General features: G+C 41.4%; 2 protein-coding genes across 3 annotated transcripts; one reads left to right on the top strand and one right to left on the bottom strand.

Moving 5' to 3' along the window:
- The first annotated feature begins 514 nt into the window (after nt 1-514).
- stk38b (serine/threonine kinase 38b) lies at nt 515-13,636 on the top strand. The gene is made up of 14 exons (XM_042089914.1): nt 515-783; nt 1,898-2,034; nt 3,236-3,287; nt 3,464-3,586; nt 3,795-3,878; nt 4,416-4,539; nt 5,468-5,622; nt 6,672-6,774; nt 7,131-7,192; nt 8,687-8,804; nt 9,152-9,275; nt 9,485-9,580; nt 9,873-9,967; nt 10,829-13,636. Exons 2-14 carry the CDS (start codon nt 1,904-1,906, stop codon nt 10,966-10,968), a joined length of 1,407 nt encoding a protein of 468 aa, XP_041945848.1. The 5' UTR covers nt 515-783; nt 1,898-1,903; the 3' UTR covers nt 10,969-13,636.
- A 196-nt stretch (nt 13,637-13,832) lies between these two features.
- Nucleotides 13,833-19,149, bottom strand: kctd20 (potassium channel tetramerization domain containing 20). Of its 2 annotated transcripts, none has more exons than XM_042089871.1 (8): nt 18,493-19,149; nt 17,122-17,172; nt 16,694-16,889; nt 15,977-16,079; nt 15,699-15,819; nt 15,296-15,493; nt 14,910-15,020; nt 13,833-14,596 (listed from the first exon to the last, which is right to left on the bottom strand). In XM_042089871.1, exons 2-8 carry the CDS (start codon nt 17,138-17,140, stop codon nt 14,292-14,294), a joined length of 1,053 nt encoding a protein of 350 aa, XP_041945805.1. In that variant the 5' UTR covers nt 17,141-17,172; nt 18,493-19,149; the 3' UTR covers nt 13,833-14,291. The 2 variants fall into 2 exon arrangements, with proteins under 2 accessions (XP_041945805.1, XP_041945806.1); XM_042089872.1 differs by having other exon boundaries at nt 16,694-16,868.
- Between the last annotated feature and the right edge of the window lie 34 nt (nt 19,150-19,183).

Below are 19,183 nucleotides of genomic sequence, written 5' to 3'. Positions count from 1 at the left end.
CAAGTACTGTAGATAATCAAATGAATAATTAGTTGTAAAGAAATTACTTTATTTTAATTATGCTGCAGACGATAAACATTATGTTTATACACGAACAACAACTTAACAAGAAGACCGGAACAATGTCAAGCCTTTGGATGATTAATGCTACAAAACTCAACCCACAACAGCAGACACTGAGTTTTCAATTGTTGGTGCTTTATTTTATTTCTCCATGCCTAATCTAGGCCCATTTTTTATATATATATATATATATATATATATATATATATATATATATATATATATATATATATATATATTCTACTACATTAATACATTAATTAATTATTAATTTGTGAAATAAAATAACGATTGTTTTATTCATCGGACCATTATGAAGAGGATAATGACACATGGCTAGTAGCCTAATCAACATTGATCTGTATCACCACGAACACAGGTTGAACTCCAGCCGATTCATTCGGAGGCTCTTTGATGGGTGGGGAGGGGCGTTTCTGGTGGATATCGTCATCACGAAAAAGGGAAGTTGCCTGTTTCTGAAGTTTACAGAGCATGAATTTTTTTGAGGAGATACCAAATCCGTTATTAAGTTATGAGTGGAATATTGAAGTTAATACAACGGAGTGGTCTTATTAAGAACCCCGTTGCGTGGTAGTTTGCAGAGTTGCTCTGGGAAGTTGGCAGCAATCCGCTCTTTCGAGTAGCTATTATTTTGCTTAGAACAAAGCACTTCATCTCGCTTCATCACGCTGTAAATTTTGACCAACGTTACCACTTCTGGTATGTTTCAAATTCGACTAGTTTTATTGGTATTCTCTATGTTATGTGGGTTACATGTTTACTTAAAATGGAAAAGTTCCTTTCAGCTGTGGAGTTAGTAATGCAGTAATAGCTACCTCCACCCCTCTTATTACAGTCATTATTTTCTGGCTTATTGATTGATAGACAAAATTGTCTCTTCATTTTCAGCAGCCTTAAAACTTTCTATTTTGTGCCATTTTGCGTCCAGATAATGTTGTTTGGTTATTAGGCATATATTTAGGCTACGTCGTAGCTATAGCCTATTACCTTTTTTCGCTGAAGTTTAGTGGGCATGTGGCGCTTGCTCATCAGTTGAAAAATACTGCGTGCTGTAGGCCTAGCCTGTGATTCTTATTGGTGTGTCATTTCGAAAGTTGTCCGTGTTTAGTACCTCTGGACTGGTTTTATTTTGGTATACTATTACTGAAGTCGCCCATAGTCGATGACTATTTTCAGTGAAACTTACGGTGTTGAGGATGACATCGTTAAGGTCGGTCTCTAGCTAAAAAAAACAGCGCCATTGTATTTTCCAAAAATGTTGTCAATCGGATAGTCTAGATAACACTGACTTATCATTAAACATGTTCGCTTTGAAATTCCATGCACTCCCCGAATGTTTGCTCTTAAGGAGTTTCTAAAGTTAGGTATAATTGAATGTCCTTAGCCGAGAATTACAGACCGCAAACCATATGTTCGGATTTCTGGAAACGGTCTCTAAACATTTCGCAGCCTATTGCCTGAGACTGGCATAAGCTATTTTATGGAATTGTGCGCACACCACCCGTACGGACACGTGCAATTTAGCTTAAGTGGACGGGACAAAACGCGTCCTTGGGCTGTCACTTTGCACTCACACCCACTTGATTTGCTCAGCTGATGGCAGTGAAATGTGAAGATAGTCTGAGCATAGATCTGTGTGAATCACACATCTGAGATTAACACAAGCATTCAGCAGAGCATTTAGATTTATTTTGGATTCTAGGGGACATCTGCCATCTAGGCAAAGTCCTTATCTGTCTCTGAATTCAACTGTCAAGTAAGTTTATGTGTTTCTTTTTCAAGTCCTAAACTTGGCTGCTGTTATGTTTTACAGAAAACCATGGCAACGAGAGGTCACTCTTCTGGCTCCTCAATGAGTAACCACACAAAAGAGAGAGTGACCATGGCCAAGGTGACCCTGGAAAACTTCTACAGTAACCTGATTGCCCAGCACGAGGAGAGGGAAATGAGGTATGGCCCGCATGAGAGGAAGTTGGGGAATGCAAATAAATACCCTCACAAATTCCATGCACTCTCTCAGTTTACCCAGGAGGGCACTAGTACTGCATTGTGGGCCACACATACAGTACATGCAAACTGTTATAATCCAGACTGTATATTGTATGTCATGTCATGCGATTTATTTAATTGCTTTTGCTGTGCACCTTTATTGCAAGTTTTCTGTATCAGCAAAACAACATTCTTCTGGAATTAAAGTAGCCTAAATGGAAAGATTTTATGTGAATGGCAATGCATTGCCAGGTGTAGTCCTTTACATTGAAAGTCATCAGTGTTGCTCCAACATGCAAGGTGCCATTTCTCTCAGACTAGTCTCCTGCTGTTTGTCTTTGTCCAGTCGGAAAGGCAGTTAACCTGTGTATCAGTTTTGTAGTTAAACAGTCCAAGTTTTGCTAGATATTATACAAAGCAGACAAATGAACAAAGGTGTAACTAAATCACAGATTATGAAGTGTTTTTATATAGAGCTTGATGTAAATGAGTCCCTTACGAAAAGCAATGAAAAGTTAGCCAGTATATATTATTTTTTTAGCATAGTCTTTGCCATGATCTCGCAGACGAGGGCACTCACAGTTATACTTTTACTCAGTCTTGCACAACTATTATGCAAACTCAGTGAGGAGCCTTTTCTTAGCAACATGAAATGAGAGGATGGTGCGCATGGCTTATATCCTCCGGCCTCTCAGAACACAGCTAGCCTACGTTGAGTCATTTTTTCTCTGTGTCCCAACTCTTAACCACACCATTACTACTAAGTGCTGCTAAGGAGGAGTACAGTAACATGTTTATTAAGTGATGTTTTTGTTAGACATTTTTCCATTTCCTGAAGTCTTTGCCCAAAGTCACAGCTAACCCGGCATTGGAGGAGGATATCTGACGAGGGACTCAATTGAGTTTTCCCAGGGTCTCTTGTGTCTGTAGGAAGCTTGGCTACTTCTGCTTCCTTAAAAGCACCATGGTATTAAATAAATGCCTGTTTTAGTTGAGCCAGTCATGCCTGAAGAGGAAATACCAGACAGAGAATATAGTCTATGCTGTGAGCTTACTGGCGGAATGACGCAAGCCAGAGATGGTTTAATTATGAAAGCAAGCTTCTGCTTTTTTAGGAGGGTGTGTGAGGTGATGAAACTGAATGTCAAATATGTGTCAACAGGCAGCAGAAGCTGGAGAAGGTCATGGATGAAGAGGGGCTGCCTGAAGAGGAGGTTGGTAGATGCTCGCACACACACACACACACACACACACACACACACACACACACACACACACAGAAAAACAGAGATAATGTCAACACCTATATGCACAAATGAACATTTTACATGCACACACACACACACACACTCAATGTGCAGTTGTGTATGTGTTTGTGTGTGTGCAACAGAAGCGTATGAGGCGTTCTGAGCATGCCCGGAAGGAGACAGAGTTCTTGCGGCTCAAGAGGACAAGATTGGGTTTGGATGACTTTGAATCCCTCAAAGTGATTGGACGAGGTGCTTTTGGAGAGGTACATACGTTTCCACCTTGAATTTGTATTTAAGTATTTGAGTGAATGAGTTGTATAGGTATGGAATGTTGGAGCCAGTATATAATGGGTATCTTGAATTATCAACTTGGATCAACTTGAGTGGTTGGTATGTTTGGTAGAATTTTGGTACATGTATGTGTTTACATTTAATGCCAACATCTGGTCTTCTTTGACCTCTCCCCTTAAGGTGCGCCTGGTTCAAAAGAAGGACACAGGTCATGTGTATGCTATGAAAATCCTCCGTAAAGCAGACATGCTGGAAAAGGAACAGGTAGGAGCCGGGAGCTGGCCATGCGCTGCGGCCATGATGATATTTGTTGAACAGTTATCACATGTTTTCCCTGTGTGTTACCCTCATCCAGCTCTATTTACACACATTCCTAGAGAGATACATCACTCCTGGTCGATCGTGAAGCAAAAAAAAAAAGTGTGGATATATGTAGATAGATACTGTATGTGTATGACTACTGAGCTACTGAGCCAGTCAATGTCTTGCATGAAGGTACAAAGAGTATATTTTTTGAGGAGGGATGATTTAGAGTTGCATAATTGAAACAAACAATAAGCCTATTTCACAGTGTCCAGGTGTCCGGCCTTGTTGATGTTAATGATGCCTTAATTGGCAGGGTAAAACGTCTTCCTGCTTTTGTCTTTCCTGTGGACTTTTCTTTTGCTGTCTATGGGACTGTGCTGTTCCACAGGAAGTGGATTTACACAGCGGCCCCATCTTGTGAAAAGGGCTAATTGGCCATTCTCAGCATGCCAGAATCTGATGGTCACGGACTGACCATTCTCCCTGTGTCATCAGGTTGGCCATATCCGAGCGGAGAGGGATATACTGGTGCAGGCTGACAGTCTGTGGGTGGTCAAGATGTTTTATAGCTTCCAGGACAAGCTGAACCTCTACCTTCTAATGGAGTTTCTGCCAGGGGGTGAGTGTCTGGCCTGTAGCAGCTGTAACTGGTCCAGGGTAGTACAGTGGCAGTGGGGCAGTGGTAGTATAATGGCTAACGGTTCAATTCCCGGCTGTCACCCATGTGTTCTTGAGGAAGGAACTTAATCCAGAGTTGTTTTGTGGAAACTGGCCCTTGTAAGTATTGACATATGTAAGTCTCTTTGTATAGAAGCATCTGCCAAATGAATATGTAAGTAGGTAAGTAAGTGTATCTATCTACATGTACCATGTGTGTGAATTCATTTGTGTGGGTCAGGAACTGCCATGTTTTGTGCATGTGTGTATCTCGTGAGATTGGAATTTTGACACAAATGTGTCTCCTCCCTGTTGCTCTGGGTCTGCAGCATTAGTTCAGTTTTTTATGGAAAGTTTTAGCATTTGACTCAGCTGGGAAAAGCTGAGAAAGTTCGTTTATGGAAATGAACCTGGCTGGCTTGATTTACTGTCTTAAAATGCTGTTAGGTTGGATGATCAAATTAAAATGCTTATAAACAGTGACTTCATCTTATAAACAGCTTATAAATAGTGACTTCATTTTTGAGACATTCAGATAAACTGAAGGGCAGTGGTCAAGTTCAACATTTATAAAACTGCTTGTGATAATACAGAATCATTTTTGGGACTTTAAACGCAAAGTGACTTTAATGAAGTACATAGTGGGATAGTGCACCCAGTCATAGATCTCTTCCCATGAATCATGGCATAAGGGCTGGGAATGCCCATATGTCTATCATTTGAGAAATTGGACACGCACTTGGGCCAAGCATGATGCCACACTTTAAGAGCCAAAGGATTTGGGTGTGGAACAAGTAGGGACATTGTGACAGGCTCAGAGTTTGCATAGTTTTGGAAATGGCCAACTGATGAGCAGTGTGGCCTCCCTTCCCTTCCCTACACCACCACAGGGGACATGATGACACTGCTGATGAAAAAGGACACCCTGACGGAGGAGGAGACGCAGTTCTACGTGGCGGAGACCGTGCTGGCCATCGACTCCATCCACCAGCTGGGCTTCATCCATAGGGACATCAAACCAGACAACCTGCTGCTGGACTCAAAGGTCTGTGTGTGTGTGGGTGTATGCGTGTATGCTTGTGTGTGTGTTTGTTTGTTTGCATATATGCTAGCTGGCGAAATTGACATATTTTCCAATGCAAATGCATTACATTAATTGTAGCGTGGGGGGTGGGGGGGGAGTGTTCTTTCACAGACCTAGCACTTCGCACTAGGCCATGACGTTGTCGCCCACACACAGTCTGAGACAGACAGACAAGTTCAAGGTTTCAAATGAACTCTGAGATGCTAAGTATGACCTAATGCTCGCTTCTCAGTGTATTCTGAGTAGAGGAGATGAAATCATGATTTTCGCATCCTCCTTGGGGAAGTCAGTTTTCACAACCTCACCATATTTGTCCATACACTTCCTTAATAATGAAAAGCCAAGCTTTCAGTCATCTAGCGTGAATCTAGCATGGATTAAAGTCTGCAGACAAGTTTTCTTGACTATTTCATTTTTGTGTGTCTAGCACCTTTGCTCACGAGTGCAGGGTATTTTGTTTGAAGTTTTATACACTTCCTTAGAAAGTAGCTCTGGGGTTTTGTATACATGTGTTTGTCACAAGATGTGTGTAATGTTTTTGTCTACCTAATGTATGGCAACTGCATGACCTGCATGGCAGGTAGGGGTGTAAATATCGTTATTTGGCAAGACTGTATCGATTTTCAAAAACATAATATTGATTGATTTTTTTTTCCAATAGTTTACATGCAAACACTTCATTTTGTTATTGACATAGGCAGAACTGTACTGTACAGTGTACTGAATTGTTTGCAAAAGCTTTTTTTTTTTACTTACATTTGATGCGCATGATGGTATCTTCTTTAATTTTAGAAAAACTGATTAACAATCGCAATACATTGCCTTTCGCACACTATTGAAATATTTTGCAATAATATTGAATCATAACCCATGTATTGTGATATGTATCAATACACAGCCCTAATGGCAGGGAATTATTTTTGACTTCCCCTGTTACGATGACTTCAATTCTCCAATCACTGAATCACAAACTGTTTATTTTAGTGCTACTTCTGTATATCCTGTTACAGGGCCACGTCAAGCTGTCAGACTTTGGTCTATGCACAGGACTCAAGAAGGCCCATCGCACAGAATTCTACAGGAATCTCAACCATAGTCTGTCCAACGACTTCAGTATGTGTCAAAATCTCCCTCTTCATCCTTCTTTCCCTCTGAAATAATATAAAATGTACATTTCTCAAAGGGCTGGTTTCAACAAGAGAAATGAAGACTAGTCTTTTGAGCTAAAAGAACAACCTGGTTTATGTCATTATTATTTAGCTGAAGTGTAAAATAAGTCAGTACTCGGTGACCTACGACAGTACTCGGTGACCATGACAAACGGAGATCTGTGTGAAAAGTCCCCAGATTTCTCCTTTAACATGTGGCTGGAATGTACTATTAATAGTAAAAGGGATCCTTTTCATATAAAGCATTGAAAAAGCTGTTTAGTCACTGGGTGTTTTGTGGTGTCTGCTCTTCCTCAACAGCTTCTCAGAACATGAACTCCAAGAGGAAGGCTGAGACCTGGAAGAGGAATCGTCGGCAGCTGGTAAGCTGGAGTCGAGTGACTCAGTTTAACCAGCCTTCGGTTCCCATACTGTTACACCCACTCAGTCTGGAGTCTTAAGCACTCTCTTGAGTTCCCCAGCACACCCAATGGCAAGGTTTTGTTTTCAGCGACTTAATGTCACAACACTCGTGTTGCCAGACACATGAAGCATACATAACAAAGGAAAGACAGACTTGTTCATACTTGTGTCTTAAGTACTTATATTGAGCTGTCAATAATACTCTGTGATTAGCTGAAGACTTGAAGAAACTTGCTGTTACAACATTACTATTTGGCAGAAACATGAGTCCATTTTCTTTACTTGTCTAAAAGTCATACTCTTGCTTCTATGTGATGTTACTGTATACCAGCGTTTCTCAAACTGTGGGTCGCGGAGACATGCCTGGTGGGGCGTGAACTGATGTGAAAAACAGGAGTTTTTTATCTGTAGCCTAGTCCCAGGTAGCACCCGATGCGCAATAGACGCACTGTGTTATTCATAGGGAAGCGCTTGTGCCAAGGCAGCTTAGTTAGTCCCGACCTGAATGAGATTTTGAACGAGGTTGTGAGAGTGGTGAATTTCATCAAGACCCGGCCCTTAAAAGCGCGTCTATTCTCCGCACTTTGCGAGGAGATGGGAGCTGACCAAAAGGCTGTACTGTTTCACAGCGAGGCAAGGTGGCTTTCCCGAGGTAAAGTGCTGTCACGTGTGTTTGAGCTCCGAGTCGCCTCTTCTTGGAGGAAGAGCGCATGTTTGAATCTGCAAGCACGTTCACTAATGAACATTTCTTGACGAAGCTCAATGAGTTAAATCTCTAGTTACAAGGCAAAGACAAGCACCTACCTCACCTAGCAGAAAAGATTACTGCATTCACCAAAAAACTTGAGGTATGGGACAGGCGCCTCGATCGCGACAGTATTATGCCTTTGAGAATCTGAGTGAAATCGCTGAAAAGTCTGATTCGGTAGCCACTCTTGTGATCCCATGTATTAAACAGTAGGCCTACATCACAAAGTTTATTTCAAAAATATTTCCCAACCAGCAGTGCTCAGTATGACTGGATTATGGATCCATTTAATGCAGCATGTTGGTATTTCATTGAATATATTGTACAATGCTGTAAAATATTGGCCTATGCTTCCTAATATGTTGCTGGAAAACAGAAATATGTGTGTTTAATTTACAATGGCACATTATGTATTTATTTATTATTATATCTTCAGCACCAGCTGATTTTAACTCTGCTGAAGAGGATATATTTAGAACTTGTCATTATTTCAATAAATTTGACAATTTTAAGCTTGACCTACCACTTTCTTAGAGCGATGAGGGACAGGTGGGGCTCGAAAATGCCCCCTTGATCAAAGTGGGGAATGAAAGAAAAAGTTTGAGAACCACTGCTGTATACTAATACATATTCAAACTCCTGCTGCCATTATGTGAATAATGTTTGAGTGATGTTCCTGCTCAGTCTTTCTTCTTTGTCCCACCAGGCTTTCTCCACAGTGGGCACCCCCGACTACATCGCTCCTGAGGTCTTCATGCAGACAGGCTACAACAAGCTCTGTGATTGGTGGAGCCTCGGAGTCATCATGTACGAGATGCTCATTGGTAAGATCACAATTCAATTTGGATATTTCAATTTGACATTCTCATACGCATACTCATACTCCAGGATTGGCTTTATCAAAGTGGGGTAACAGTGCAGCAAAGCAGACTTGTGGCACAGAGCAGCTTGTACTTCCTCGCTGAACCCACAACTAGCATTGCTGGTGCCGCCAGGACGTTGTTTTTGATGTAGAGCTGGCATAAGCAGTTTTCATTAGTCTCTATGGGTCAGTGGCCTTGCCTGGACACACACCCCTGGCCATGTGTGCATGTAGTGTACTCCTCCCAAATCTGCTTGATGAAATGGCTGGCTTTGTTTGGCTGTGCTGTCACGGCAACCCTCTCCACAGGCTATCCTCCGTTCTGCTCAGAGACGCCGCAGGAGACCTACAAGAAGGTGATGAACTGGAAGGAGACGCTGGTGTTCCCTCCTGAGGTGCCCATCTCCGAGAGGGCCAAGGCCCTCATTCTCAGGTTGGCTTCGGCCACGGGCCTCTCATCTCTCATCAGACTAATGCAGTGGGACACAATGATCAATGGCATTTATAAAGTCCGTAAAGAGAATCAAGGCTGGCTGTTTGTCCAAGAGACTTTCCAGGATTTTTTTCAATCAGACAGGTTTTTTTTATATCTCTGGTAATGCAGCTTAGAATACAACAGTTTATGAGCATTGTATTTTACAGATTCTGCTGTGAGTGGGAACATCGCATTGGTGCTTCTGGTGTGGAGGAGATTAAGAGGAACCCTTTCTTTGAGGGTGTGGATTATGACCACATCAGGTACAGCAAAGCCATTTCACTCCACTTTCGTCTTCACCGTCACTGCCAGATAAATATACCATGACTGATACTGAGAGACATGGGCACAGTTTAAACACCACCAAGCATCACTTAAACTCTATTATTTTATTATTTTTGGCTATTATTTTATGGAAAGTAGTTTTCTTGCCGATATTCATCAGTTATCTATTCTATCTGCTCTCACTTGTATACTTGTATTGGCAATTTGTTAATGTTAGTTTACCTACTGGGGTTTCGATCTCATTATAAGTGATGTCCTATGTTTGTTTAGGGAGAGGCCAGCTGCCATTCCAATTGAGATCAAGAGCATTGATGACACATCCAACTTTGACGAATTCCCAGAGTCTGACATTCTGCAACCCGCAGGTAAGAAACTAGCCTGACAACAGCACTGTCTCATCATGTTTCCAGTCTCATGCTGACTTTAAAGCTCATTTTAGACCAAATCTAAACACCATGGAATTAGATAATCAGTGGCAACATGGAATATGTCTGCAAGGGTCTTTTTTGCTCTGATCACGAGTCTATAAAAGTCATGAGTCAAAAAGCATCATAAAGGAAATGGTAGGGGAATGTTGCTGATTGTAGTAGTGTTGGTGGTGGCAACAGTAGTGCTGTCGGCGCAAGGAAGAGCACAATAAAAAGACTCAAAGCATAAAAGTGGCACTTTGTACACATGTGACCACTGCTGAGCTACTCGGCAGGCACAGCTGGTTTAAAAAGCTGTATTGTTTCATTTCAATGGCACCAGTATGGGGACTAAAGCAGTGTTTGGGCTAAAATTGTGCAAGCAGTTATGTGTAAAATGTATATTTTATGTTTAATGTTATGTATAAAATGTATTCATATTTTATGTTTTTGTTATTTGTTATTTGTTGTCTGTACAAGTCATAAAATGGACATTGTTAGGAACAAAGAGTGACAACTATTGTGAAACTGCAGTTCTTTTGTAATGTTTCAATCTGTCCATACATTGATGTGGTGGTGCACTGTACATACTGTATCATATTATCACCATTATAACCACTTAATGTAAATCATTTTATTGTGCAGTATCATTTGAATTGAAACTATTGTAAGCACCTACTATATTTAAGCTACTATGAATGTCTATGAATTGTATATCTCTGCACTTATTGATTTAAAAGTGTTTTAATATTGCTTTAAGTAAGAATATTTATACTTTGCTGAAAAACGTGAGAGTGACCCTGATCTGTTTCCTTTCAGCTCCTGTTGTTGCAAGCAACCACTGTGAGGCAGACTACAAGAACAAGGACTGGGTCTTCATCAACTACACCTACAAGCGCTTTGAAGGCCTCACCGCCCGTGGAGCCATCCCCTCGTACATGAGGGGAGGGAAGAGATAAAGGAAGTACATCCTCTCCTTTTCTCCATGGACCATTCCTGCCCTGGATCCTTTCCTTCTTCTTCGGTTATCCAACCAAATTTAACTCCACCCATAGCTTGTCAACACTCCTCTCTCGCGCTCCTTCAGTCCGCCCTGTGGATTATGCTTACGGATGCCTTGACCAGTTGTGCTGTGGCTGAAGTTTGGGGATGTATGGATTCAATTGATTCATTTGTGTGAGTGTTACACGCATAGCGCGCATGGCGGTCTCTCACTCAGTCTGTCCACTTTCCTCGAAGCCTTAGGACCAATGGGGCTGCATGGAGAACACAACAATGAACAATGGCTGGCACTGTCTGCCACAACTGTTTAGCTTCTCTCCTCCTGCCTTGGGGGGGGGGGTTGTAAGAGTTTCCATTTGCACTGTGTGTCCCAAATGGTCTCCTTACATTACTGCGTTTGTGTGCGTGCTGAATCTCCACGTGTGCCCTCACCTCCCTTATTGCCACTATGTGACTGACTGCTCAAAAGGGTGCTGCTTATGCCTGTGTGTGTGTGTGTAGAGGCTCTTGTTGTGAACTGGTTGCTGCACTGAACTGTACTCCACCCTGACGAGGCTGGTTTCGGAGCCCCACCACAGGAAACCACAGACAGACCTGGCAGAGAACAAGCTCCACTCATAATCCTGCTCTTCTGCTGCTGTTGCTCGTGCAGTTTTATAAAAAGATTTTTTATCCGGGCTGATGAGATCACCCGTGAATGCCAAAAATGGAAAGAACCACCCCCTTTTTCCAGGAATAATTTGTATATGCCTTGTGGAGTCACACAGTGCGAGACTAGTGAATCAAGTATGCCTTTATCTATTACTTTCGTTTGTTTTGGTACTACCATGAGGTAGTATTAGTAATTGTTCTTTCTACTTGTGAAATATTTCTTTAAGCTGAAGCGACGCGACTTTTTTGATCATTGCTGGATTGTACCCAAAGAACAGTTATTGCTGTAGTTCTATATTTTTATATTATCATGCTGGTAGTTTGATAGTTTGAGTGGTTGACAATTCATAGCTGATGCAGATCTTTTGATAAAAATAATATATATTTTTGAATCAAACTTTTTTTTCTTATACTGTATGCCTTTTAACTGTTATACTGTCATGTCCTGTCTTGCCAAAGAGACCCCTTTGCTTTACTTATGCAGAATTTATAAGGGCCTCTCTGGTTATTCCTCTTTTATATGATTTTGTCAGTCATTTCATTTGTTATTGTTTTTTAAAGATGGGAGGGGAACTACATTTCTACTTGTGAAATTAATTAACACTATTCAGGACGAAACATCAGGGAAATATGGAGAACGTATTTAAGGGGATTCATATATTCTCAAACTAGTTCTGTGTTGGATTCTTGACCTTTCCTGAAGTTTTTGACTTCACCTTACCGTTTTAAAAGGCACTTTCAACATTTTGTAGCTGAAGTATTTATGAACATTATACAATATTATCTGTGCTTTGTGTATCTCTTTTTGCTTATTACATGGACAGCTGAATGATATTGGGTTATGTGGTCCATGGGGATGTCGTCCTTTCACTTGACTATGGCATTTAGTTATCCATAGCCTCTTTCTTTCCTTTACAAAAGCACCACTAGGTGGATCGGTACTTGTCACAGGTAGCAGGTACAGTAGACTTTCTGTGATCATCTTTGTGGCCCACTCATCATCTTTGTAAATTCTTTCACAGAATGATGTGAATTTTGTGTTATTTCTTAGGTTCTAGATTTGAAAGCACTTCAGATGAAAAAGTGATGGCATTGTGTATCTGTGTTATTTTTAGGCACACTGTATTTATATTTTGATATGTGGAATATTATTAACAGTGTTCTGCTTTCACACAATAATTTCATCTCTGTGTTTGTGTATGGGGTGTGACATTTCTCTGACCTTCTCAGGGAAGGTCATGGGTTTAAGAGCTCATTTTGATTCCCAGCCAACTGGACCTTAGTCTTTAGCTACGGCCTCTAGTTCATAAGAATTGGGATTCCTTTTTGCCATCTATTACCTTCTAAGGGCCTAATCACACCGCAAGCATGGTGTGTGTATTCCGTCTGTGTTCCGTGGCTGCTGTGTCGCATTTTATATGTGCATTCATACAGAAACGTCTCTGATGCACCGCTGCTGCGGCCAGTCTGCCTATTAAAACATCTCTTCCCTGTCTCTTTTGAATGGAAAAGCTTCCAACACGCTTGAGTGTCGCGTGAAAAATAGGCACCGGTCCTATTTCTAGCATGCACACGTTTTCACCTGAGACGTTCATGTCACGCAGGCAGAGGTAACACAGCTGACACGCAGTCGCCACGCTTGTGGTCTGAATAGGCCCTAAGTGAAACAGTTTTGAAACAGTTTGGTTACATCATTTAAGCATTCCGAACGTGTGTGTATATGTGTATGATATGGATTGACCGGAGGCTGGTAGCCGAAATACTTTTACCTTTGTGTGCACAAGCTATATACCAAAAGCATCTTAACAGTGTTTTGCTAGATTGAGTTTGCATGCTTTATGAATGGTTGGGTAGGTTTCAAAGTGTGAAGTGTTTATGTCTGTACATTTCTAAGCCCTTGATGGATCTGGATAGATCAATTCCACGTTGAGCAATACATATTACAGAGTTCAATAAAACTATTTTTCACCATAATGCTATATTTTCTATTTTCGTTTAACTTTCATCTGAAATGTGTAAGCAATGATTAAACTATCTAACCAAATAATAATTATAGTCTCACACTGCGATTTTAATGCAGTCAATTGTCAGATGCAGATGTTTTTTTCTTTTACACTGAAATTCCTTGTCACATCAATTTAATTCATCTTGACAATCTATTCCCCTTAAATTGAATACAAAATAGCTTTACAAAAACTCACATAAATGTCAATCTATTAAAAAAGTGTATACATGGAGTGGAGTTCACTCAGTGGACTTCTTGTAAAAATGCAGAAATCTGCATAAAGGACATATTCTCCTCTTGACTATTCTTCCCTCATGAGCTCAGGCTTGACACTAGGGGGCACTCTGAAGACAAAGTGGCTTAAGCATCGTCACTAGTCACATTCCTTCACATCTTAAGTCTCTTCTAAAGTAGTTTTTTTTTACGATGACTCTGTTAACTCCTAAAACGTCCACATGAACTGCATGTCGATGACCTTTTCATATGGTACAAATGTCAGTTCATACATCCATTTATGTTATTTCAAAATGCTTCATCTGTGCATACAAATACTATCAAACAACAACTGTGATATACAGTTTTCTCTTTTAGAAAAGCACACACACACACACACACACGTCCTCTTCAAACATCTCGACTCTCATTGCTGGGCATGAACACAGCCGTGGGCTGAGGAGAGGGTCCGTTCAGACGGTCCAGTTCGTCCACCTGTGGGGTGGGCGTGGCTCCGGAGCGCGTCGGACCCTCGGCCATAGCGGCCGTGAGGTTGGGCACGCTCTTGCTGCGCACGCACTGGAAGTCCACGTGGCGACTCTTGCCCTCCTCCTTCTCCCACGACATGTGGATGAACGGCCGCTGCACGTAGTTGTAGATGACCTCTGACCGGCCGCCTGGACGCCGCTTCACTTTCTCCTTGCATGTGGGGTACCCTGGGATATTGGAGGGTCAAGCGCAAAATGTGAACAATCTAATCTAATTAGATCTAATGAAATCATGAAAAAAAAAAATCAAACTGCATTTGTCTCTTTATATTTACTGTTTTAATTTCATTTGAAAATGGTACTTGACTCTGCTCTTCCTCTTCCTCCCTTTATCCATAAATTGCAACTCACCATTTCAACATATGAGAAATTCTTGGTTGCACACACAAAGCACACATTTAACTGAAACTGTAATAGTGTTCCTACACCTATCTTCATATATGCTGTTCTGCTGCCCCCAGTGCTGCTGCCTGGTCCTCACCCTCGATGCCGATGCGTATGTTCTTCAGACCTCGCTCCTTTAGCAGGGCTTTGGCCACGTCTCTATTCTCAATGTACTTGAAGAAGCGGTACAGTTTGGTGCTGTATATGACTGCAAGCAACACACAGAGACACACGGTTAATGTGGTGGTGATTTCTGGGGAAATGTACATAACATCACATAACATGCCTGCCCTATTTTGGCATGTTGAAAAGAGAATTACAGATGAATCAGCATGACATAGAGGCATTAAACTATGTAACATAATTTCAACTTTGTTGTGGATACACATTTCTTATGAGTGGGTTTAGTCAGATCATCATTCATTTGTGAACATCTTACTTTCAATCAAGTAAATTATCAAATTGGGAACTACTGATGCTTACTCTGAGAGTACTCCTCTCCCATGGGTGGCGGGTTGTCATGGTCCCAGTCAACAGTGTCGTCGTCTAAAAGCACCACTATGTGGCACTCTCTCTCCCCCTCCTGCGCGCTGGACACCATGGCTGGAACCACCAACTCCTCCAGGTAGCCCTCAAACTGCCTACGGGCACCGTCATTGGACAACTCATGGAGAAGAGCACCTACAAGCAGACAATGACAGCGGGTAAGAATGATTGACCATTTCAGACGCAGCAATACAGCAATCACCAGTGTGAAGCAAAGGTGTTAAAGCAACTCATATTAGTCTTACGGGATCTCATACAATAAAATTCACTTCAAGAGATTTATTTCAAATTGATCAGATTCCTCTATTTATTTAAGCTTTTCTATAATGTTGAGACTCACTGAGGTCACGACATCTCACAGTGTTGTAGTCGAAGTTGATGCAGAGGTAGTCACAGGCCTCCCGCAGCTCAGCCACAGACACCCCCTCTGGACACTGCAGGATGCCCCCTCGGTAGTAGTCCTGACCGAGCAGCAAACAAACAAATAACTTAACAACAATAAACACTGTACTGATTATACCAGCTATGGTACATTACTCAACCAAGAGAGGTAATGATGATTATATATTATTTTACTTTATAAAAGATTATTTTGTTGAAATAGTCTGAGACACTTACCAAGATTACATGGAAAATGCTTGCATTAATGCCCTCCACCATCTCAAATTCTCCCTTTGCATTGGGTCGAGTGAAGTTATGCTGTCGGGCAGGACCAAACATCCTGCAAACAACAATCAAAACATTCAGTTCATGGAAGATCAAGTCAGAAAACAAGACATGTATTCAGAATTTGTCTATTTTCATATCTCCTTTGGCATGTTTCTCCCCTCAAAAGTAATCTGAACAAAGAATTTTTGTTATTCGTTGAAGTATAGAAAGTTTCTTTAAGAACAATCTTTAGGCTGGCCACCACAATATTCTTAAGGAAACCTGTGTGCTTGCACCAGAGTAAACAACTCTATTTTTAGTTTTGATCATTTGTTCCATCATTATGGGTTTATTTGCCCATTCATCTATTTGTTTAATGGTGGAACAAATGAGGAACAATAGCATGTTTGTTTGTATTGTGTCAAAAACTAATATCCTCCATACATGGAAATCAGAAATCAGTCATCTGACAAAAATCTCCTTGTTGCCTAATAATAAGTGTAATAAATGCCATATGGAAAAAATGTTTGTTGGCAATAAAATTTCCAATAAAAGTTCCAAAATAAAAGTACAATTGCTGTATGCCAAGATCATGAACAGAGACATAGCGATATGAATATCAGTGTAAATATAAGGAAAATTCACAACAACCAATTTAACAAAGAATTTGTGGTGTCTGGCTTTTACCTCCCCAGCATGGTGTCCGGGTGGGCAGTGAATAAAGCTGGATCTACAACAAAGTGGGTGCCGTCCACCACTAGAGTGACCCGCTCATGGTGCATGGTTGAATGTCGAGAGGGCTCTACACCTATCCTGGCCTCCATCTGAGCGGGCAACTCTGAACCCTCGGACAATCTTCTGCCTGGGGATGAATTAGAAGAAACTATCAACAGCGGAATTATGTCATTAAAATAATAGTGGCTGTTCACATTACTGTTCTCTTGTCAATCTGGTTGAAAATTGGTGAGTTGACACTGTCACTAAGACATTGACAGAGGAAAGTATGGATTCAGTGTGAATATGCATATACAGCAGTAACATGTAATCAAATGAATAATTACAGTGATAGTCAATCGTCCCTGTCTTCTGTCAGACAGTAGCCATATGAAACTCACCAAATCTCCTGTCTGTCATGGTCACCACACGTCCCCTCCTATGGGCCTTGCCTACAGGACACAGCAAGCCAGAAACAGTGTGAATAGTGAGGATGCTGAAGAGCAACGAGGAAAGACCATCCCTGCCTCTTTGCACTAGCGTGGCTGCAGAGCAGCTTTCCTTAGTGAAATCCTCGGGATTCTGTGCACACTGATGTCTGTGTTCGCTCCAACCATCTGATTTAATTTTGGTCAGCTGCCCCATGGGTGTCCTGGCCTGTGAGCAGTCACCTACGATGCCCTACATACCAGACCACGCATGCTATGCTGGATGCTATGCTCCCACAGCGCCACCTAGAGGCCAGCAGCAGCAGCAGCATCTCCACCACACAGGAGTCCACTGAGCCTATTATAGGGCCTGGTCACAGCTGCTTTGTGCAACATGTGCAGTACACTTAAGCTGTGAGGTCAGGATTATGCTGTGTGAGTAATGGGACCTCCCATCCAAGAAAATAGGCTAATACAGTCAGTTTGTGTCACTGTCAATCTCACCCCTACAATCCAAATTGGATGGTGGTGGGGGTATCAAAGGCTTGGTCTGGTAGAGTGGTTACATGCACATCCCACCTATGCTTAGGCCAGGTGCAAAGGTAAAAACAAAAGAGAAGGTCCTGCATTATTATTATTATTATTAAATATCTGAGAGCTACTCCAGTGTGTGGACATTCTCTTTGGTATCAAATGCTTAACCTTTTTTGCTGTATTTCCCTTGGTGGGTGTGTTTGGTCAAACACCTATCCACATCAGCATGGGGGGACTTTAGGAGTCACAGCTTACTCAGACTGGCACAGAAAATACATGGTACATCTATGTGATATTAATTTCAATATTTCAATTGGGCTCTTCATTTCAGTGCTTGTGATTATTTGTCATTCTTTCCCAGTAGACATAATCACTGTTTGAGCTTGCTTATTCAAACAATACAATCAGCAATCGCTAATTCAAACAATACAGTCTACAGATGTACTGAGAGATTAGATTAGTAACACATTTCAAACAAATGTAAGCATGTAAGTCAAAATATATCCTGCCTAAAGTTATTGAAAATGAACCAGAAGATGGTAAAAGACCCATATAGTTGTCAGCTAGCTACAAAATCACAATTCTTCAATAACAAAAAGTCATCCTCTCTCTATAAATTTATCTTACAATCAGGATATATTTTACATGACCTTACTTAGCCTGCTTTCTTGTTTCTTTCAAGTCTACAGTGTCCCTAAACTGAATATTCATAGTTCCACATTCCAGCAGAACAAAAGTCTGTCAAGGATTGCAAAGACATTTCCACAGGTTTGTACATAAAAATCACATATCACAAAGTAAGTAACTTACCTTAGCATCTACAGAGAAAGAATGATGAGCAACCTGAGAAAACGAGACCCAGGTCACGCAAGCAAGCAGCAGGACTGGGCTGCCTTCCCGCAGGTAGACATGGTGGAAACAGTAGCACTCCGTGGTTGTGTGAGGACACGGCTGCTCCAGAAGGTACCAGCGGATCAAGCGGCTTTAATCCAATTAGCCGTAGACGGAAGGAAACAATGTGATTCACGTGTGGAGTAAACTCCCTCCACAGGCCCGGGCAGGCGTGGGCAACAGGATCGTTCCGCCTCACAGGGACCCATGTGGAGACGGTGGAAGACAGAATCAGGTCCTTTGATAAAGCCAGTGTCTGGTGTAGGAGGGTGAGGTGCTGATCATGTGTCGTAAGTGTAATTGGTGACTGGTCAGCGTTATGAAATGATGGTGGGTTGGTTTTGGATAAATTGTTTATTTGATATTCTCTGAATTTAGTCACATGACATAACTGCTGTGCAAAAAGGACACGATTCATACTAAATTAGTATGTACTCCTTCTAAAGTCAACAGTACACTTTGGCTGGAGTTCTTGACAATGGACAATTGCCCTGTTAAATATATTGCATCGTATCTGTCATGTTCTCAACAAAATGCAGATCAAACAAACATGAATTGAAATGAAAAACAAAAAAACAAAACATGACAGACAGTAATACAATACCTTGTT

The sequence above is a fragment of the Alosa sapidissima genome, chromosome 4, assembly GCF_018492685.1.
Source record: "Alosa sapidissima isolate fAloSap1 chromosome 4, fAloSap1.pri, whole genome shotgun sequence".
Classification (NCBI taxonomy): domain Eukaryota; kingdom Metazoa; phylum Chordata; class Actinopteri; order Clupeiformes; family Clupeidae; genus Alosa; species Alosa sapidissima.
Note: the sequence above shows the minus strand (reverse complement) of the source record. Positions and strands in the feature narration are given on the sequence as shown.